Genomic DNA, 17,426 nt, shown 5'->3' on the forward strand with positions numbered 1-17,426 from the left:
ACCAAAGCCTCCTCACCCAGGGTTTGCCTCAGCTGGACCGTGGCGCTTCCCCAGAGCTGCCTCTGCCCACGGTGCGCTTGTAAGAAACAGGTCCCACCTCCGCACCTGCTGTGTGCGGGCCCCAGGACCACACCCCGGAGGCTGCTGCCGTGACCATCTCTAACCACCTGCTCATTCTCCTCACAGAATGTGTGAAAGGGGAGCCAGCACCATTTAAAGGACCCTACCTCCACTCTGCTCATCCAACCATTGGACAAATACAGCCCTCACCCCCCCACCCCCAATGTACATAATACGCAGGTGGGGAAGAAGGATGAAACGGGCCAGGACTACGGGCACCAACGCCTGGCAATCTGAGGTTGGGCACATTCCCAACCCTCCTTGGGCCTCAGGTTCTCCCCATGGCACGTGGTTTCCTCGGCCGTGTGCCTGCATGGCCTGTGGTACAGAGCAACTATGGTAGTGCAGTGACAACGCAGCAGCTGGTGGATGAGGAAACGTCAGTCCGTGCTGGACGGGCGCCACGTGCCCAATAGCTGAAGGCTCTACTTTAGGGGACTGCCCAGGGGGACCCCCACTTTGCTGAGCCATGGGGGAACCAGGTGATGCCACTCGGAGGGGAGGTTTCAGAGGCTTTGCAGACAAAAACAACTGAGTGTAGAGAGTTGCTCTGCTGGTCTTTATTCACTGCCCAGCAGGAGCCCATAGGCTCTGTATAAACAACAGAGAGAAAGAAGATCTTGCTCCTCCAGGGGTGAGGAAGGTATAAAATTCCGATTTTCACTTCAAATATAACCCGAGTTAGAGGAACTCCGCCACCTGCAAAGTGCACCTCCCTCTCCTAAACAGCACCTGCGGCTTTCAGAGAACGGGGGGAGCAGAGCTCCCTGTGGCCCCACAAGCTCTGGGGTTGGTGGTAACTGGGGCTCTGCTCCTGCCCTGGAGCGTCCTTTCCCTGTGGAAAGAGAAGCCCTGGGGTCTTGGGTCAGGCCCAGAGCCCAGGAGCAGGCTGTCTGCGCCACGTGAGCCATCCGGCTGCTGCCCCGCCAGAGCCAGCTCCGTGTGCCAGGAAAGGAGCCCGGTCCCCGTGGAGGCCCTCCCTGAGCCTGTGGTCTGGGAGCTGGGATGAACGTAGAGGCCCAGGCTGAAGACAGGTGGGTGAGTGGTGCTAGAGGCCCAGGCTGAGGACAGGTGGGTGGGTGGTGCCAGAGGCCCAGGCTGAGGACAGGGTGGGTGGGTGGTGCCAGAGACCCAGGTTCAGGACAGGTAGGTGAGTGGTACCAGCCATGGATGGAGCAGCAGGTGAGCAGACAACTTCTAAGACCCTGTCGCACCGAGGACGCCTCGGGTTCCTGAGGAGTAGACCTGCCGCCCCAGAAGCCACCTGATAATGCGGAATCTCCCATGACATCTCGGCCAACTTGTCCACCACTGGGCTTCAAGTCCTGCCCCCAAGGTCACACTGAACATGAGATGTGTGGGACTTGGGACTGGACTGGACTCGGGCCACTGACCCGGGGCCCACACAGCCCAGCCCTGCCTGAGCCTGAGCATCGGGGGCTGGGTTATATGGTTGCCTCTTAACTCCAGACTTCAGCCCAGCAGCTCACCCTGCACTGTCTCCTGGTATCAATGAGGCAAATGGAACCGCTTTGTTTCTGCCCTGACTTTGCAGGTCCTTGCCCAGGGCTCCCCAAGAGCCGGTGGCTAATCCCCTGATTCGCAGCAACCTCGCGTCGGTAGCCAGAGGCCCAGCCTCGCTGCACTCTGCGTCCCCATGGCTCAGACCTGGCTCTGGAACGAGCTTGGGGGTGGGGCCCAGGCTCCTGAGTCAGAGCTCCTGGGCCGCGCCTAGGCCCTGACACTGTGGCTGTGGGACCGTGTGAAAGCTCCCTGGATGGTCTGTGTGTCATCTCCCCGCTTATAAACGGGGTGACGAAGGTGCTTCCTAGCTTGTGGACTGAGGAAGAGGTGGCACCAGTGGTTAGTTAGCTCAGACCATGTCAGCCCTGCTCTGTGCTGGCCACAGCCTGGCCAGGGGGCAGGGGACCCTAGCTCAAGGTGCTGGCCGGAGAGCTGGGAGATTCACTGTCCTTGGCTCCCACCGGGAGACAGTGAGCAGGAGCTGGTCAGGGCCTGGGCGGGAGTCGGGGGGGGGGGGGGGGCGCGGGGGGAGGCAGGGCGGGGTTTAACTCCTGGAGGGATGGTTTTCCTACTAAATGAGCATCGCCTTGGTCTGAGGGAGAGGTAGGGGAACCCCATGACTGCCCTCAGCACTGGGAAGCTGCCTGCTTCCTGCCATTCGTGATGATGACGAACAGGGCTAAGTCCGAGGGCCAGGAGGGAGCGTGGGGAAAGGCACCCTCTTGGCCACATGCGGTGCCTTTGGTCTGGGAGACCTGAGAGCTGGGGTCCTGGAACAGAGGAACGCGGCCACCCAGATGCCTCTGGGGCCAGGCCAGCTCCCGGCTCTAAAACACGAGCTTCTTGGGAACCTCCCACGGGAACTCGCTTCTTCCAAAGTGGCCGTAGCACGCGGTCTTCTGGTAGATGGGCTTCTTCAAATCCAAGTCCCTGCGGGGCCCGCAGAAGGAAGGGTCATTTCCATGGGAAGAAAATAGTCTCTCTCCGAATTTCAGGCACAGGAGTAGCAGCCTAGTGCAGTCTTTGCGAGGAGTGTCACCACTCAGGTCATTTCCCCTAAATGTCCTGTCTACACGACACCGTGTCTGTGGGGTGGCTGTCACTGTCACTGGCCCCTGGGAAGCAGCTCAGAGGCTCAGGAAACCCCCCATCAGGGGCCTGGAGTGCACTCTAGCCCCGTGGTGCCTTTCTCCTCTGCACCCCAATGACCTGGCCCAGACCAACGCCAAGTTAGCACGCTCTAGAAAGCAGGGATGGCATTAGAAGTGAGGACAGATGGGACTAGACTTGCTGCCTGAATCCTTAGCCACTCAGCCTCTGCCTTCCACCTGGAGTTGGCCTCCACTGGGCCCGCAGGATCTCACGCGGCCCCTCAACCTGAGCTCCAGACACCCTGCTCCTGGGTGTGCATGTGCTGGGCCCAGGGCTCGAAGACGTCCTGCTCCTGGGGCTGCACATCCTTCCTCCTGCTTCCCTTCCCACCGAGCTGAGCTGTCCTGCCCACCAGCGCAGGGGAGTGGACTTACCTGACGATGACGCCAGGCCGGAGGTCGAAGTTCTTGTTCACCACGTCCAGCAGCTCTCTCTCGGTCTTCTTCGAGGTTCCGTAGGTGAAGATGGAAATGGACAGTGGCGCGGCCACACCGATGGCGTAGGAAACCTTCCGGGGGAGACGAGGGTCAGACACCAAAGCCGGTGGGCAGGGCTCTGCCCCCCACAGAAACCCCATGTCCTCAGGGAGGGCAGCTGGAACCACGCACCAGGCTCCTCTCGCCCCACACGCTCCCCGCACCGTCTGTCCAGTAGCCCTGCCGTCCTCGGGGTGGACAGGCTCTGCACATGGCCCTCTCCCTGAGGTTCTGTCCTCTCCCTGGGCTTCAGGGTCCTGGCCACGGTGCCCCACACGACCCCCAGAGCTGCATGCTGTGACCAGAGCTGGGCCGGGGCGCGGGGACCCACCTGCACAAGCACTCTCCGGCACAGCCCTGCTTTCACCAGGGACTTGGCCACCCAGCGGGCAGCGTAAGCCGCCGAGCGGTCCACCTTGGTGTAGTCCTTCCCGGAGAAGGCCCCGCCACCGTGCGCCCCCCAGCCGCCGTAGGTGTCCACGATAATCTTCCGGCCAGTGACGCCCGCATCCCCCTGCAGGGAGAGAGGGGGAAATGGAGATGAGAGCCGAGCCGCAGGGCTGGGTAGCAGGCACTGAGGCACTGTGATGGCCGGAACCACCGCTGGGAAAGGGTGCCCTGCGGTGGCCCAAGGGCATGTTTCAAAAACTCCTTGGCTTGGAGTCGGCCAGAGCAGACCAGTCACTGACCAGCTGGAAGTCAGTAAGCCGGCAGAGCCTCATCAGAAAGTGCAAACGATGAGCCCGCTGGGATGGCAGCCAGCCCCCACTGCCTCTGCTTCATGAGCCAATCACAGTGCAGAAATCCAACTGCAGGAGGCAACTGCACTGTAATCAGCACAGCTGGGCCAGGGCCTCGCTGGTGCTGCCCCGTAAGCACCATGGTGCCCATTTCTTCCCGTGTCTGCTCTGTGCAACACCCGGCAGTGGAGACGCCAGGGCTCTGGGTTAAATGATTAGAGAAAAGTGCCTGCTATTCCCTCTGTTAGAGATCACGTCCACACTCATGTTTCTAGCCTTGAAGAGGTCCTGCAAGATAATACAAGCGGCATGGCCTTTCTTTCTGGCTGTGCTCCTGCACTTTGCCTGGTCACAGGGCCTGTTACGGGGCTTCTGCTCTGTGGCAGCACAGCCACAACTGAGGCCCCGACAGTGGCCGGCAGCCTCGCACAGATGCCATACCAATCTCCGTGGCCTCACTCCCACGGGGCAGGAGAGAGGGGGCAGCAGGTGTCCACATAATAAACTGCCCACCTCCGTGCCCTCAGGAGTTGAAGGGAGCCTGTGGCAAAGACCCGTGAGCGCCACCTGATCAAGGTCAGTCATTTGCAATGTGAGTTAGCACATTAGCAGGTGAGGCAGCAGCCACTTGGGCAAGCATGGCATCAAGAATGGGTTGTCTGGCCTTAGCCAGTCTGGCTCAGTGGATAGAGCGTCAACCCTCAGACTGGAGGGTCCCAGGTTCGATTCGGTCAAGAGTGCGTACCTTGGTTGCAAGGTTAGATCCCCAGCCCTTGCTGGGGTACGTGGGGGAGGCAACGAGGAAACCAGTCGATGTGTCTCACATAGATGTTTCTCTGTTTGCCTCTCCCCCTCCCTTCCACTCTCTCTGAAAATCAATGGGAAAATAACCTCAGGTGAGAACTAACAACAACAACAACAAAAAAGAATGGGCTGTCTGGAGTGGGAGGGCCAGGCAGCACAGGTGGAGGAATCCTGGGGACACGTCCCCGTCCCTCAGGTACTGACAGGTACACAGCAAGCCTCACAGAGAGGGAGCTGACTTCACAGTTGTCCAAGGCCACACCTGGCTGAGTCACACAGCCCCCTACAGTCTGTGCTCCGGGAGGGAGCACCCCAGTAACAGACAAACCAGGGCCTCATCCAGAGACCGGGGCGCACCTGGGGACCGCCGATGACAAAGCGCCCGCTGGGCTGCAGGTGGTAGATGGTGTCTTTGTCCAGGTACTTGGCGGGCACCACAGCCCGGATCACCTGCTCCTGCAGGGCCTTGCGCATGTCCTCCAGCGTGATGTCCTCATTGTGCTGCACAGAGATGACGATGGTGTGGACGCGCATGGGGATGACCGCGCCGTTGTCCTGCATGTACTGCACTGTCACCTGTCAGTCAGAAGGGCAGGAGACTCGTGAGGCCCTGCTCTGAGCAGAGGACACATCGCTGCTGGGCACAGAGGCGGCCAGGGCTCCCAGGAGCCAGGGGCCTGCTGTCTTCCAAGGGCCTGCAGGAAAGCTCATCTGACGCATCTGGTATCTGAATAGCTGCCTAGTGCTATGCGATGGCTGGGCATCAGGCATAAGCTAGTCCCACCTGTGGCCACAATTAGTGCCCCTTGGAGACTCGAGGTTTGCACAGTTGTCTCTCTATGACCCACTGGACCCCTTTACTGCTGTCTCAGAGGGTTCTGGTTGCCAACAAGTGTCCCCTGGTCAGAGCCCTCCCTTGACCCTCTATGTCTCAGGGCCAAGCTATTCTGGCTCCTTCCAAGGACACAGGAGTCTGCAGGCCACGGCCAGCTGTCCCAGCCTCTCAGGGAGGAGCTCTGGAGGCAGACAGGGCCAGTGACTTACTGGCTGAGGCCGAGGGAGCTGCCAGCTCTGGGTGTTCTGGCAAATGAGAGGGAAGCACCTGCCCGCAGCACCCTCCAGATCAGGCCACAGGGACAGATCGAGCATCACTGCCCCAGCGAGGCCAGGCTGTGCCCGTTCTGTGCAGGACCAATTACTCTGTACGCCACTCCAGCCGGGCAGGCCTTGTGCGCTCCGTTTCACAAATGAGAACACGGCTCTGAGAAGTGAAGCCACTTGTCTGCAGCCACATGCTCGTCAGAGAAAAGCCAAAGAGCCAAACCCTGCTCTGCCTGGTCCAAAGCCCATGCCATTCCCACAGCAGCACAGATGAGACGCTGCTCCCGTCCTTTCCTGACACCTCAGTGAGCAGGAGAGCCTGGCGTCCCCGCCTGGCCGGGCTGTGAGGCGGAGAGCAGCCAGGGCAGCTGGGGCTGGCAAGTGAGAGGGAGGAGCGGTGAGCACAGCAGACGAAGCTGGTTAAAGAAACCGCATGGCCCGAGCATGCACTGTATGCCAGGAACCATGCCAAAAGCTCTAAGAGGCTTTTACCAGCCCGTCTTAAAGGCAAGAAAGCTGAGGTCCAGAACCTAAATGCCTTGGTCAACGTCACACAGCCAGCAAAGCCAGGCTCTGACGGGGAGCTGTGTGGCCTGGCGGGGGCTCTGCCCAGCAGGAAGCTGTCACTCAAGACCCTCAGGGCTATGCTGGAGCCACAGGCCCCGTTGCTACCCAGTCAGTGTGAACCCACAAGAGCAGTGCCCCGAGGGGCTCTGGCGTGTGGGGGCCTGCAGGAGTGAAGCTATGCCAGGGGCCCTGGTAGAGACACTGGCTGCAGGCACAGCACTGCTCCCACCCCAGGGCCTCGACAGGACCAAAGGGCAGCAAGCAGTGCCCTCCTGGGACTGTGCCTGCAGCCAGTGTCTGCCGGCCCCAGGCCCGCAGATGTCCATGCAACACTGGACTTGTGTCACACTCCCACTCTGCGTCCTGCCTGGTCCAAAGAGCAACAGGGTGAGGTCAGGAGAAGGGAGAGAAGGAACCCTGCCCACATGACATCATGTGAAAGGGGCAATGCACACCCACATCTGTGGACTGAAGCAACCCTTAGCTGCTGGGCTGTGCACACTCAGAGCCCTGTGGGAGGAGCTGGAGTTGGGGGCTCTCAGAAGGGGGGGGCCTACTGGCTCTAGGGCTAGATCTGCCCTTCAGGCCGCAGGAGAAGGCTCGCATCCCAAGGGGCGGCTGAGGCCCGTCTCCTCTGCTCCCGCCCCCGACCTCCCCTCGGCCGTGAGCCCCAGCGGCGTCCTTGCAGACCCACAGAGCTGTGGCCTCCGAGCTCGGGGCTCAAGCAGGGCTCTTATCTCATCATGTCGGGAAAATGCACCATGGAAAACACACCCCTGACCAGCTGCAAAAATAGCCTCATGCTGCGACTCAACTCCCGTATCAGCAGGAGGAATTTGCTCAGGTGGAAAGACTCATCCTGTTCAGTCAGCGCAGGTGAGGTCAGGAAACTCCTCTACCAGGAGCCGGTGGAGAAGGCCTCGCAGCAGGTCCGGACACAGGGCCCCACAGTGCAGCGGCCTGGGGGTCCGGGGTCGGGAGGCTCCCTCAGGGGACCCACACCCGCACACAGGCTGCTTGGGTACCAGAGTGGGCCTCGCTCCCGGCCCAGGCGGCACACAGTGGGCTCCTGGGCACGTTGGTTTGCAGGGCGAGTGAAAAACGGGGTGGTGGTTAGGAGAGGACTGCAGGTGGAAGATTTGGAGCTGAGGGAGCCCAGGTGGGTCCACTAGCACAGACAGAGGGGAGCAAGGGTGGAAGAAGAGCCATGAACCCCCTGGGATGTGGAAGAGGAGCCGGGGGAGGGAGCTCCCAGGACAGGAGGAGGTGGACAGGGAAGGTGGACAGGAGGCCTCCAGGTGTGCGAGCGCTGGCATCACCGCGGGCCTCGAATACAGACCTCCGTGGGGATCTTCACTCTGCGGGGAGCCCGGTGGTCAGGGCCCAAGGGCCAGAGGCAGGAACAGCAAAGAGAAGGTGTTTTTATGAGAAAGAAAGGAAAAGGCCCAGACAGATGCAGACGATCCTCGCTCAGGGGGTGTCCAGACCTTGCTCAAGATGCGGAGACCTGCCTTGGGGGCAGGGTAGTGACCAAAAGTTTGAAACCCGTTCAGAAGTTTGTGGCAGGAACTGGGGAATTATATTACCAGAGTCAACATATGCCGAGAAGGAAAAAATAAATTTTTTTCTTAAAAATTTTTTTTCCATTTTCCGGTGCCTTTGAAATTTTTTGTAATAAAATGGCGGGGGGGACATCTAGAGCTGAAGATTTTTCAAATAAATACTCTTTTCAAAATCCACAATTCTTTGTGTCCAGACTGCACATTTTGGCCTTAACGGGAATGAGAGGATGGGGGGCTTGAGGTGTGTGTCTGGAACCAGGCAAAGGAGAGACCCACCTGAGTCTTCGAGTCGGGCCTGAGCCAGGGGAGCACCCCCGAGCGCCTCAGCTCTGCCATCCGGGCGTTGAGTTTGTGAGCAAGGATGATGGTGAGGGGCATGCACTCCTCCGTCTCGTCAGTGGCATAGCCGAACATCAAGCCCTGCAGCGGGGAGAGAGCCCACTGAGCCACACCCGCTTCAGACCAGGGCGGCTGTCCTCAGATCTAACCCTCCGCTGTGCTCCAACCCCACTCGGGTGCCTCGGGCACGCAGCACTCGCGCTGGGCCCTGTGGAGGGGATGGCACGGTCTCTGCCACCCAACATCCTAAGAGGGGACACAGCCCAAATCGGCATCAGCAACCCCAGCCTTCCACAGCCCGCGGCGCCCTCACGTCGCTGCCCTGAAGTAGGGGCGTGCAGCTCCCTGCGATCCCCCAGGAGGAGGGGTCACCCCATAGTGTGATTAACCCGTTATTCAGGAACTTCCCTGCCAGCTCCTCAACACAGGGCAGAGCAGGGCCAGAGCGGCCGCACTGCCCGAGTCCTGCCCCAGCGCCTGGGCTCCACACTCTCACCTGGTCTCCAGCACCGACGTCCTCTTCGTTTCTGTCCAGATGGACGCCCTGGGCGATGTCTGGGGACTGCTGCTCCAGCGCCACGAGCACATTGCAGGTCTTGAAGTCAAAGCCTGGGCAGAAGGGAAGCAGGCCCGAGGGGGGGCACGTCAGACACAGGGCGGCTGCAAGCGATGTTCAGTTCCTGGCGTGCACTTGTGCGGGAAGGGGGGCGGGGGGTGGTCTCCGGTTAGCTGGGACCTGCCTGGGCCCAGAGCCAATGCCAGAATGGGGAAGGCCCAGTATCCTTACCATCACATAAGACTCTTTAGCCAAAGGGAGTCCTGCACTGTGCACTGCACTGTGTTACGTCACAGCCTGATTAGACACACACACCCTCACGGAACTGCTGTGCGGGAACCAGCAGCAGCCCCAGCTGCTCCCCTGAAGCACGGTGGGTGACTCACGCCTGCCCCGGGGCTGCTCCCAGAGGCACCTCCCAGGTCCCAGGTTGGATGACTGCACGAGGGAACCCGGCCCTGCCAACCCTGCCACCCGAAGCCGGACATGGGCCTAATCCCAGTACCCAAATACGGGCCTCGACTTGGGAGTCTTCAACTTCATGATGTTGCCAAAACGATATGCATTTAGTAGAAGCCATACTTCGAATTGTAAACCTTGATCTTTCCCTGTCGATATTCAGTACCATAGTCTCTCAGATGCTGGGCAGCGACGCAGGCCCCAGGCAGCCACGCGATCAGGAGGGTCAACAACCCGCACGCTGCAGTGTAGCCGCTGTTGGACGATTTGCCCAGCGTGGCTACTGTAGGTGTTCTGGGCCGTGTGCAGCCGGCGAGGCAACCTGGGATGCTCACAGGTTAGCTACGCTAAGTGCATTTTGACTTACAATGCCTTCAGCTTAGGGCCGGCTTATCAGGACGTTACCCCGTCGTAATGCGAGGAGAGTGTGTATTAAACACACTGAACAAATACGTGTCCCTGATTGTTCAGAGGCTCCCAGCGCCGAGGCCTCTCATCTTGAGATGTGGTCCCGAGGGAAAAGCCACACCTGCGGAGCGGAGCCCTGGCTGCCCGCCCTGCAGCTCGGCGGGCACAGAGGTGGAAGCATGTGGCACCAGCTGGGGCCTGGGCAGGGGAGTCTGGGCTCGCAACAGCCCAGCTGCGGGGCTGCGGGGCCGCGGAGCCACAGGAGGGAGCACCGTGCACAGACAGCACATTCTTCTCCCTGCGGGGCCTCCAACACGCAGGCCTCAGCCCAGGGACCCTGTGACTGAGGAGCTAAAGCAAATGGCCCCACCAAAGGGTCAGGTATTAGTGACAAGCTGACTGTCTCCCTCTTTCCAGTCTCTCCTGTCCACGTGGCCAGAGTGGGCCAGTTAAAGCAAACAAACAAGCCAACGACGCAGACCCAATCCATTGTGTGTGCACATGCTTCAGGCGAGGCCCTACCGCCACACGAAGTAAAACGGGCCTCCTGCAGCGGGACCCTTTTCGCCAACGTGAACTCCGGGGTGGCCTTAAAGAGGACATGCCCTCACCTCCCCAAGGTCTCTGCTGGAATGCTCCTCTTCCGACCCCCAGCCCCGCACACCCGGTCAGGCGGCTCTCAGTCAGCATCCCTGGGCCCTCCCGCCGCTCTTCCTGGCGAGTTATGCCACCGACTCCCTGCCGGGCACTTCATGCTGCGTCATCTGATGCCAGGCAGTGCCCCCACCCCAGGGACACCTCTGTCCTGTGCCGACTCCTGTGCCCAGTGACCGATTCTAAAGGCACCAACCAATGAACAACCTTTAGAGAGCTGCCAAGGACTCACCATTTTGCAATAAACACCTCACATTTGGCCTAATCACTGTCTAAATCAGTGGTTCCCAAACTTATTTGGCCTACCGCCCCCTTTCCAGAAAAAATATTACTCAGCTCCTGGAAATTAATTTTTTTTAAATTTTAATAGCAGTTACTCATCGCCCCCAAATGCACCTGTGGCCATCACCGCCCACCGGGGGGCGGTAGCGCCCACTTTGGGAATCACTGGTCTAAATAATGACTCTTCTTAACGCTGAAAACCAACCAAGGGCGTCACGTGATCTGGGAAAGCGGAGTGGCTCTCTCGCTTAGAAAGGTGCCACAGGGCACCCAACCTGCCCTGACCCACGCAGATGCCCATGTCACCCTGACAGCCAGTAAGTGGGCTGGCGCTGTGCACAGGCCCTCAGCATCGGGCCCTCACCCTGCCCTTTGATGCCCTGCAGGGGGCGCTTCCTGGCCTTCCCGCTGCAGGCCTCAGTGCTCCCGGCTCTCGCCCGCCCCTGGTCACTGCTCCTGCTCCACTCCTGCCAGGGCCTGTGCCCCTCCCTGGGCTTAGGCTCCCACACTGCCTGCCTCCTTCGCCCGCTCCCAGAACCAGTTCTGGGTTAAGTCCTCTTCTTGTTCATAATGGGCAGCAGCACAGTTTAGCAGAAAGCACGGGAGGCCCAAAAGGGGCAGCCACGCACTGACTGTGTCACCTCATAGAAACCATTCAGCTTGAAGCCCAGATGTCCTCATCTGCGTAGAAGCGCAGCAGGGTCCTCAAAGCAGTTAAGTAAGAGGACACAGAGACCAGCGCCAGTGCCAGCTGAGGACAGGACCTGGCAGAGGGCAGCTCCTTTTCCTCAGAGTTCTTTCTCTTCCAAAAGCTCCAAGAGGGCAGGACACTAAACAAGGCCAGAGGTACGATGGATGGACTGGGAGTTCCTTGGGCCATCACTGGGCTGCCTACTGCTGCCAGGCTTTGACCCCTGGTCCCTGACAGGCGCCCCTAGGACTGTCTTTCCCCGAGTGGCCTGTGCCCGTCCAGAAGCCGCTGATGTGACAGCCTGGGGGGCCTCCCGCGGAGTCCGGGCCCTGCCTTACCCTTGGCAGAGTCGTCATAGCCAATGTGCTTGATGGTGTCTCGCACCACCCGCTGGTAGTCCACCGTGGCCATGGAGGTGATCTCCCCGCACAGCAGCACCATGCCCGTCTTGCACACCGTCTCTGGAAGGGAAGGACAAAAGGGAGTAGACAGCGCCAGCACAGGGACGCCCAATGGTTAGACCTCTCCCCGTGCTGATAAGGAGACTCACCGTGAACCTTACCAGACAGGAAAGAGCAATAGGAACGCTAATAAAAGGAGTGACTTCCAGCACGGTTGCTGACCACCTTCAATGCCCCGAGAACTACACTTTGGAAAGAACTGGTTACAACCTGAATTTTTGTACCAAGTTTTCGTATCACACTTACTACTCGTGTGACCTTGAACAACTTAGCCTCTCTGTCTGTCTCCTCCACGGTTAGGTGAGGCGAAGAAGAAGACTGCTGTGCGGATTAAAAGGAGACCACGACTGCACGTAGTTGGCCTAAAGGATGTGCTCAGCCTGTGTGACGCTCTCCCGCCCCTGCTGCTAACCTCCACTGCGGGCTTCAGGGAGTGGGATCCTGAACAAAGAATCTGAGCTGTTTACAAAGATGTCAGGGTGAAGTCTACCCTCAGAGGGACACCTAGTCCTCAATCCAGGGGCCAGGGTGGCACTGGAGAGGGACAGACGGTCAGTGCAGCAGACAGGCCAGGGCACCAACAGGAGGACAGCAGGCTGTGGTCTCCAGGGTGGGCACGCCTACGCGGTGACGGTGACCAAGGCCCTCATTCAGCCGCATGCACTGTCCCTCAATTAAGTGAGAGGACTTGCCCTAATCACTCGGGGCCCTCCTGACTCTGCTGTGGTGAGGGCTTCGCCTCAGGCAAAGGACTCAGGCTGCCCGTAGGGCTCCTGTGAAGGACCCAGGCACTTCTTACCGCAGGCCACCTTGGCATTGGGGTCCTGCTGGAGGTGGGCATCCAGCACCGCGTCGCTGATCTGGTCACAGATCTTATCTGGAAAAGAATGAGCACGTGAAGGAATCACGGAAATATTAGGTAGAACAAATGAAATGCTAAAAGAATTAGCTATTCTGTCAGTTTACATAGCAACTCTGCCTAAAAGGACACTTTTTTTTTTAAATGTAAGAAGTTATTTCTTCCCATTTCTGCCTAATTTTGTATGATGTATAAAATTATAGAATTCCCTAAAAAAATAAATATATTCCAAAACCAGTTCTAAGAGTCTACAGCAATTCCCACACACACACACACACACACACACACACACACACACAATTTCTAACTAAGAGTCCCTCATCCCTCAACATATTCCCTTTCATTCTAACACCCAGGAAAGTCCTGGACATGGAAGTTAAAACAGCTACTAACATCGGTGAGATCGGGTGCCAAGGTGTGAAGTCAGAAGGGACAACCCGATGCACGTGCTGCAGGTTCCACAGGATGCAGCGTGTGGTGTAGAACACGCCAGCCCAGCCCCACCCCAGCCGTGGGCTGAGAGGACCTCTGAGCACCAGTGCTGATTTTCAGAACATTCCCACAGACAGCTCTCGGACCCTTCCCACGGCCACTCGGCCTCCTAAAGGCCAGATGTTCTAACAGCTGTGCCGACCTCTGCAGTCAAGGTGGACTGACGAGTTCAGCACCAGCCGACCTTTGACCTCACTCTGTGTTTGCCGTCAAGACTCTGCATGGGTGAGCTCATAGACCACTAGATGGCGCTGTGGAGAAATCTACTCTTGCTTTGGGGTCCCGTGAACTGTCAATGCTCACAAATTCTGAAATAAAGGTGACATCTATTTATCTATTTACACATATTAATATCATTTAATGTCCAAAATATCCGTAGAGTCTGCTCTTAATAAATTAATAAGGTTTTTCCAGTTTTATTGAGATATGATTGGTCTATAAAAATGTTGTGTATAATTAATGTATACAATTTGATGAGTTTGGACATATGTATACATGCATGTTACCATTACCATATCAAGGTAATTAACATATCTATCACCTCCAAAAGTTTCCTTGGGTTTCTCTCTCTTTTTTTTAAGTTTTTAAATTAAGAACTTGGATCCAGAATCAAGCAATTCTACTCTCAAAGCACATTATACGTTCTGTAATTAAAAATGTCAATTTGTTATTAAAGGTAAATTCCCCAATTTTTCCTTGCAGAAAGTGCTATTAAACACATGTTTGAACCTAGCGGGTATTATGCTAAGTGATATAAGTCAGACAGAGAAAGACAAATAACATATAATTGTACTAATATGTGGAATCTCAAAAAACAAAACAGAAATAAACACACAGAGAACAAACTGATGGCTGCCAGATGAGAGGGGGGTAGGGTGCTGGGTGAAAAAGGGGTAGGTGTTAAGAAGTACAAATTGGTAGTTACAGATGAGGATGTAAAGTACAGCATAGGGAATATAGTCAATAATATTGTAACAACTATGTATGGTCAGATGGGTACTAGATTTACCGGGATGATCACTTAGTAAACTATATAAATGTCTAACCAGTATGCTGTACACTCGAAACTAATATAATATTGAATGTCAACTGTAATTTTAAAACTTTTAAAAAGAAAAATAACCGTACGTTTGAGTTTTTCTATCCTCCTGCCAGTGGCAGATCTGGTTGTAAATCTAAGTTTGTCCAAGTCATAGCCTCTGCACACCCTCCCAAGGAAGGCGTCCTGCTGCTCAAACATCCACGTTAGGCTGACCCATCAAGACTCTTGGGAGCCGATCGTGATGTCTCTGCTTACTTAAAGGACATGGGTCACATGTTCCCAACGCACACAGAGAAATGGGATAAGGGGTATTAGGGATAAAGCTGGAGCTGAGCAAGGATATCAAGATAGCTTGACAGTCGGCTGGTGTGGCTCAGTGGTTGAAGGTTGACCCATGAAAGAGGAGGTCACGGTTCAATTCCTGGTCAAGGCACATGCCTGGGTTGCAGGCTCGATCCCCAGTTGGGGGCATGTAGGAGGCAGGTGATCTATGACTCTCTCTCATCATTGATGTTTCTATCTCTCTCCCTCTCTTCCTTCCTCCCTGAAATCAATAAAAATATATTTTAAAAAAAGATAGCTTGACAGACTAAGATAACATCTAAGGAGGCCCTTCAGAACTATTTCTTTAGGCTTTGGAAATTTTTATTGTTATCACTTAATAGCCAGAAGATAGCTAATAGTTGGTTTTGTTGGAAGTTGAAAAAGAAGCATTAATTTTATCTTTCTGGTGAAGAGGGATTTAGCACTGGAATAACAAGCAAAAAGTCACCAAACCTTAGTGGAAACTGACTGACTTATGTGGACAGTTAATCTTTAGTGGCAAGTGAAAGGAGAATCAGATAAACTGAAGGTCTGCCATTCAGTAGTCAAAACAACCAGTTGATTGGCTGGAATTTTCCTTCTCTGTCCACCGAGCACCTTGCTCTGTGTGCCATGGAACCACTGGCCACTGCATGCCAAAGCACCCACTTCCTCCGGGCGGAGCAAATCCTAACCTATATTTGGCTTTCAAAAGCCAGGGAGCTGTCCAGACTTTGCCAGATATAGCAATGAAGCAGAGATTATGAGTACGGTAGACCTAGAAACTTTGTAAAATTATGCATAATAAAAAAGATTATTTACATTGAATTAAGTCACGAGGTTTCTCAACAGCTCGACTGTGGACATTTAGGGCTGGAAAATTTTTTGTTGTGGGGAGATGGACTTGTGTATGCAGGATGTATAGGAACATGTCGGGCCTCTATTCATTAAATGGCCATTACAAACCCTCCTTGGTTGTGACAATCCCAAATGTTTTCAGACTTTTTGAAGTGTCCTTGGGGGGAAGGGGACAAAATCGCCCCAAGTTGATAACCACTGGCTAAAGCATACGGAAGGAGTAGTGTATTGAAATATTTAAAGCTGAGTTACTAGGTGCAGAAGTTAAATCTCTTTGAGGAAGAACAAGAACAAGAAAAAAAAAGTAAATATGGTGATGAGTTACCAAAAACTTCAGCTGGTCCAATGAATTTTGAAGAAGTGCTAAAATACATAAATCAGTGTGTCTTGCCCCAGGGTTTTCCTGGAACAATGGTTCTCAAAGTAAGATTCCCACACGAAAGGCAGCAGCATCTCCTGGGAACTTACTAAAAATGCAAATTCTGCCCGGTGGGCTTGGCTCAGTAGTTGAGCGACAACCTATGAACCAGGAGGTCACGGCTCGATGTCATCTCTCATCATTGACGTTTCTACCTCTTTCTTCCTCTCCCTCCATCTCTGAAATCAATAATATATTTTTTTAAGCAAATTTTTTAAGAGTTTTTTTTAAGCCAAAACTGACAACAATTGCCAGTTTTCAACTACTCCCAAAAATGCAAATTCTTGAGCCTTCCCAAGACCTACTAAATCAGAGAGTTTGGGGTGAGGCCCAGAACTCTGCATTTTACCCCAGAGTTTGAGAACCATTCCTCTAAAGACTGAGGCTCTGATCCTGGCCTCTACTGTCACCAAGGAAGCCTCTCTCAGTTCCCCAACTCGCAGCCCACCTACTTTTCAGGTACCAAAAGAATGCTTGAATTTTCTTCCTCTTAGAGAAGTCATCTGCACTTTCTTCTATAACACACCAGAGACTTCCAGAACCTGGAGCTCCATCCCAACAGAGGATGCACTGCCGCTTATTCCTAAGCTACATGTGCTTTACACGAAAAACTTGGTGAACCTCGGTCTTGTTTGAGGGAACATTTTCTGTTGACTTAAGCTGCTCGTTGATAATAAGTTAAAGATTTACTAATATATATAAAATGTTTGTATCTGATGATAATTTTATGTCCCTGACTATCTTTAGACAACCAGCTGCGTGGTCTCTGCTGCAGCCCCCCCCCCCCCCCCACCCGCCCCAAGCTGAGGGCTGATGCCCGTGGTGGTGGCGGCAGGAACCCTCAGCTTCATTCACTTGCAATGCTTCATTGGCATGTGATGATCTGTTTTACAAAACTACAAATAGAGTAAAAAAAAAAAAAAAATACCTCACAGTGTTCCTCCAGAGACCCCTGAGAGTCACTAACACCTCTAGCAAAAGTGACTCCCTCGGTCCAGGTCACATCGGGCCGGTACAGCCTACTCACCGGGGTGTCCCTCTCCTACGGATTCCGAAGTGAACATGAAGGCCCCTTCTTCACTGAGAGAGCTGTCATACAAGCCATCCACCGGTCCGTTCATCTTTCCACAGGTCTCCGCTCAGCTTCCTCAAGGCAACTATTTTAATGTGGTGACTTTGTCTGAGTTTTTCTCTTTTCTTTAAACCCAACAGGCCTGTGGTTGGCAGAAGCGCAGGGGTCACTCCCGCCTAACAGCTGGTGAGCATTCGAGAGAAAGGCGAGGATGCTGTGAAGGGAGGGACTGAAGGTGGCAGTGTCACTACCTGGACTGGCAGAGCTGGCTCCTGAGTGACCCTATATATGGAAAAGTGAAAGTGCCAGCACGTCATGTGAGAAAATGGGAGGAGTCCATTTCCTGGGAGGGGTCACCTCACCTGGAGGGATTTCCATCTTCAGCTCTGACTTCCCGGCCTGGGCACCTGTCAGTGGTGGGAAAGAAGGCTGCAGAGACCCCGTGGAAGGGACGCTCTGCGGGCTCTGCAGCCAGACTCCATGCTG

The 17,426-nt window shown here is 55.4% G+C and overlaps 1 protein-coding gene across 3 annotated transcripts; it reads right to left on the reverse strand.

The window, feature by feature from the left end:
• Nucleotides 1-656: 656 nt before the first annotated feature.
• On the reverse strand, nt 657-17,207 carry MAT1A (methionine adenosyltransferase 1A). Of its 3 annotated transcripts, none has more exons than XM_070433092.1 (9): nt 16,896-17,207; nt 12,696-12,773; nt 11,774-11,896; nt 8,882-8,994; nt 8,323-8,466; nt 5,174-5,392; nt 3,604-3,786; nt 3,171-3,304; nt 657-2,574 (listed from the first exon to the last, which is right to left on the reverse strand). In XM_070433092.1, the coding sequence occupies exons 1-9, from the start codon at nt 16,987-16,989 to the stop codon at nt 2,472-2,474; spliced, it is 1,191 nt and encodes a 396-aa protein (XP_070289193.1). In that variant the 5' UTR covers nt 16,990-17,207; the 3' UTR covers nt 657-2,471. The 3 variants fall into 3 exon arrangements, with proteins under 3 accessions (XP_070289193.1, XP_070289195.1, XP_070289194.1); XM_070433094.1 differs by lacking the exon at nt 16,896-17,207 and adding an exon at nt 15,919-16,130; XM_070433093.1 differs by lacking the exon at nt 16,896-17,207 and having other exon boundaries at nt 11,774-12,078; nt 12,696-12,732.
• Between the last annotated feature and the right edge of the window lie 219 nt (nt 17,208-17,426).

The sequence above is a fragment of the Myotis yumanensis genome, unplaced genomic scaffold, assembly GCF_028538775.1.
Source record: "Myotis yumanensis isolate MYYU_CA2020_CCGP unplaced genomic scaffold, mMyoYum1.0.hap1 SCAF_13, whole genome shotgun sequence".
In the NCBI taxonomy this organism is placed as follows: domain Eukaryota; kingdom Metazoa; phylum Chordata; class Mammalia; order Chiroptera; family Vespertilionidae; genus Myotis; species Myotis yumanensis.

Excerpts from the sequence above, each read along its gene's own strand:
- MAT1A (XM_070433092.1), bottom strand. The coding sequence starts at position 16,989 with ATGAACGGACCGGTGGATGGCTTGTATGACAGCTCTCTCAGTGAAGAA. Across the intron at positions 8,467-8,881 it reads ACGTCGGTGCTGGAGACCAG|GGCTTGATGTTCGGCTATGC; the intron begins GTGAGAGTGTGG and ends TCCCCGCTGCAG. Across the intron at positions 2,575-3,170 it reads CGGCCTGGCGTCATCGTCAG|GGACTTGGATTTGAAGAAGC; the intron begins GTAAGTCCACTC and ends CGGGCCCCGCAG.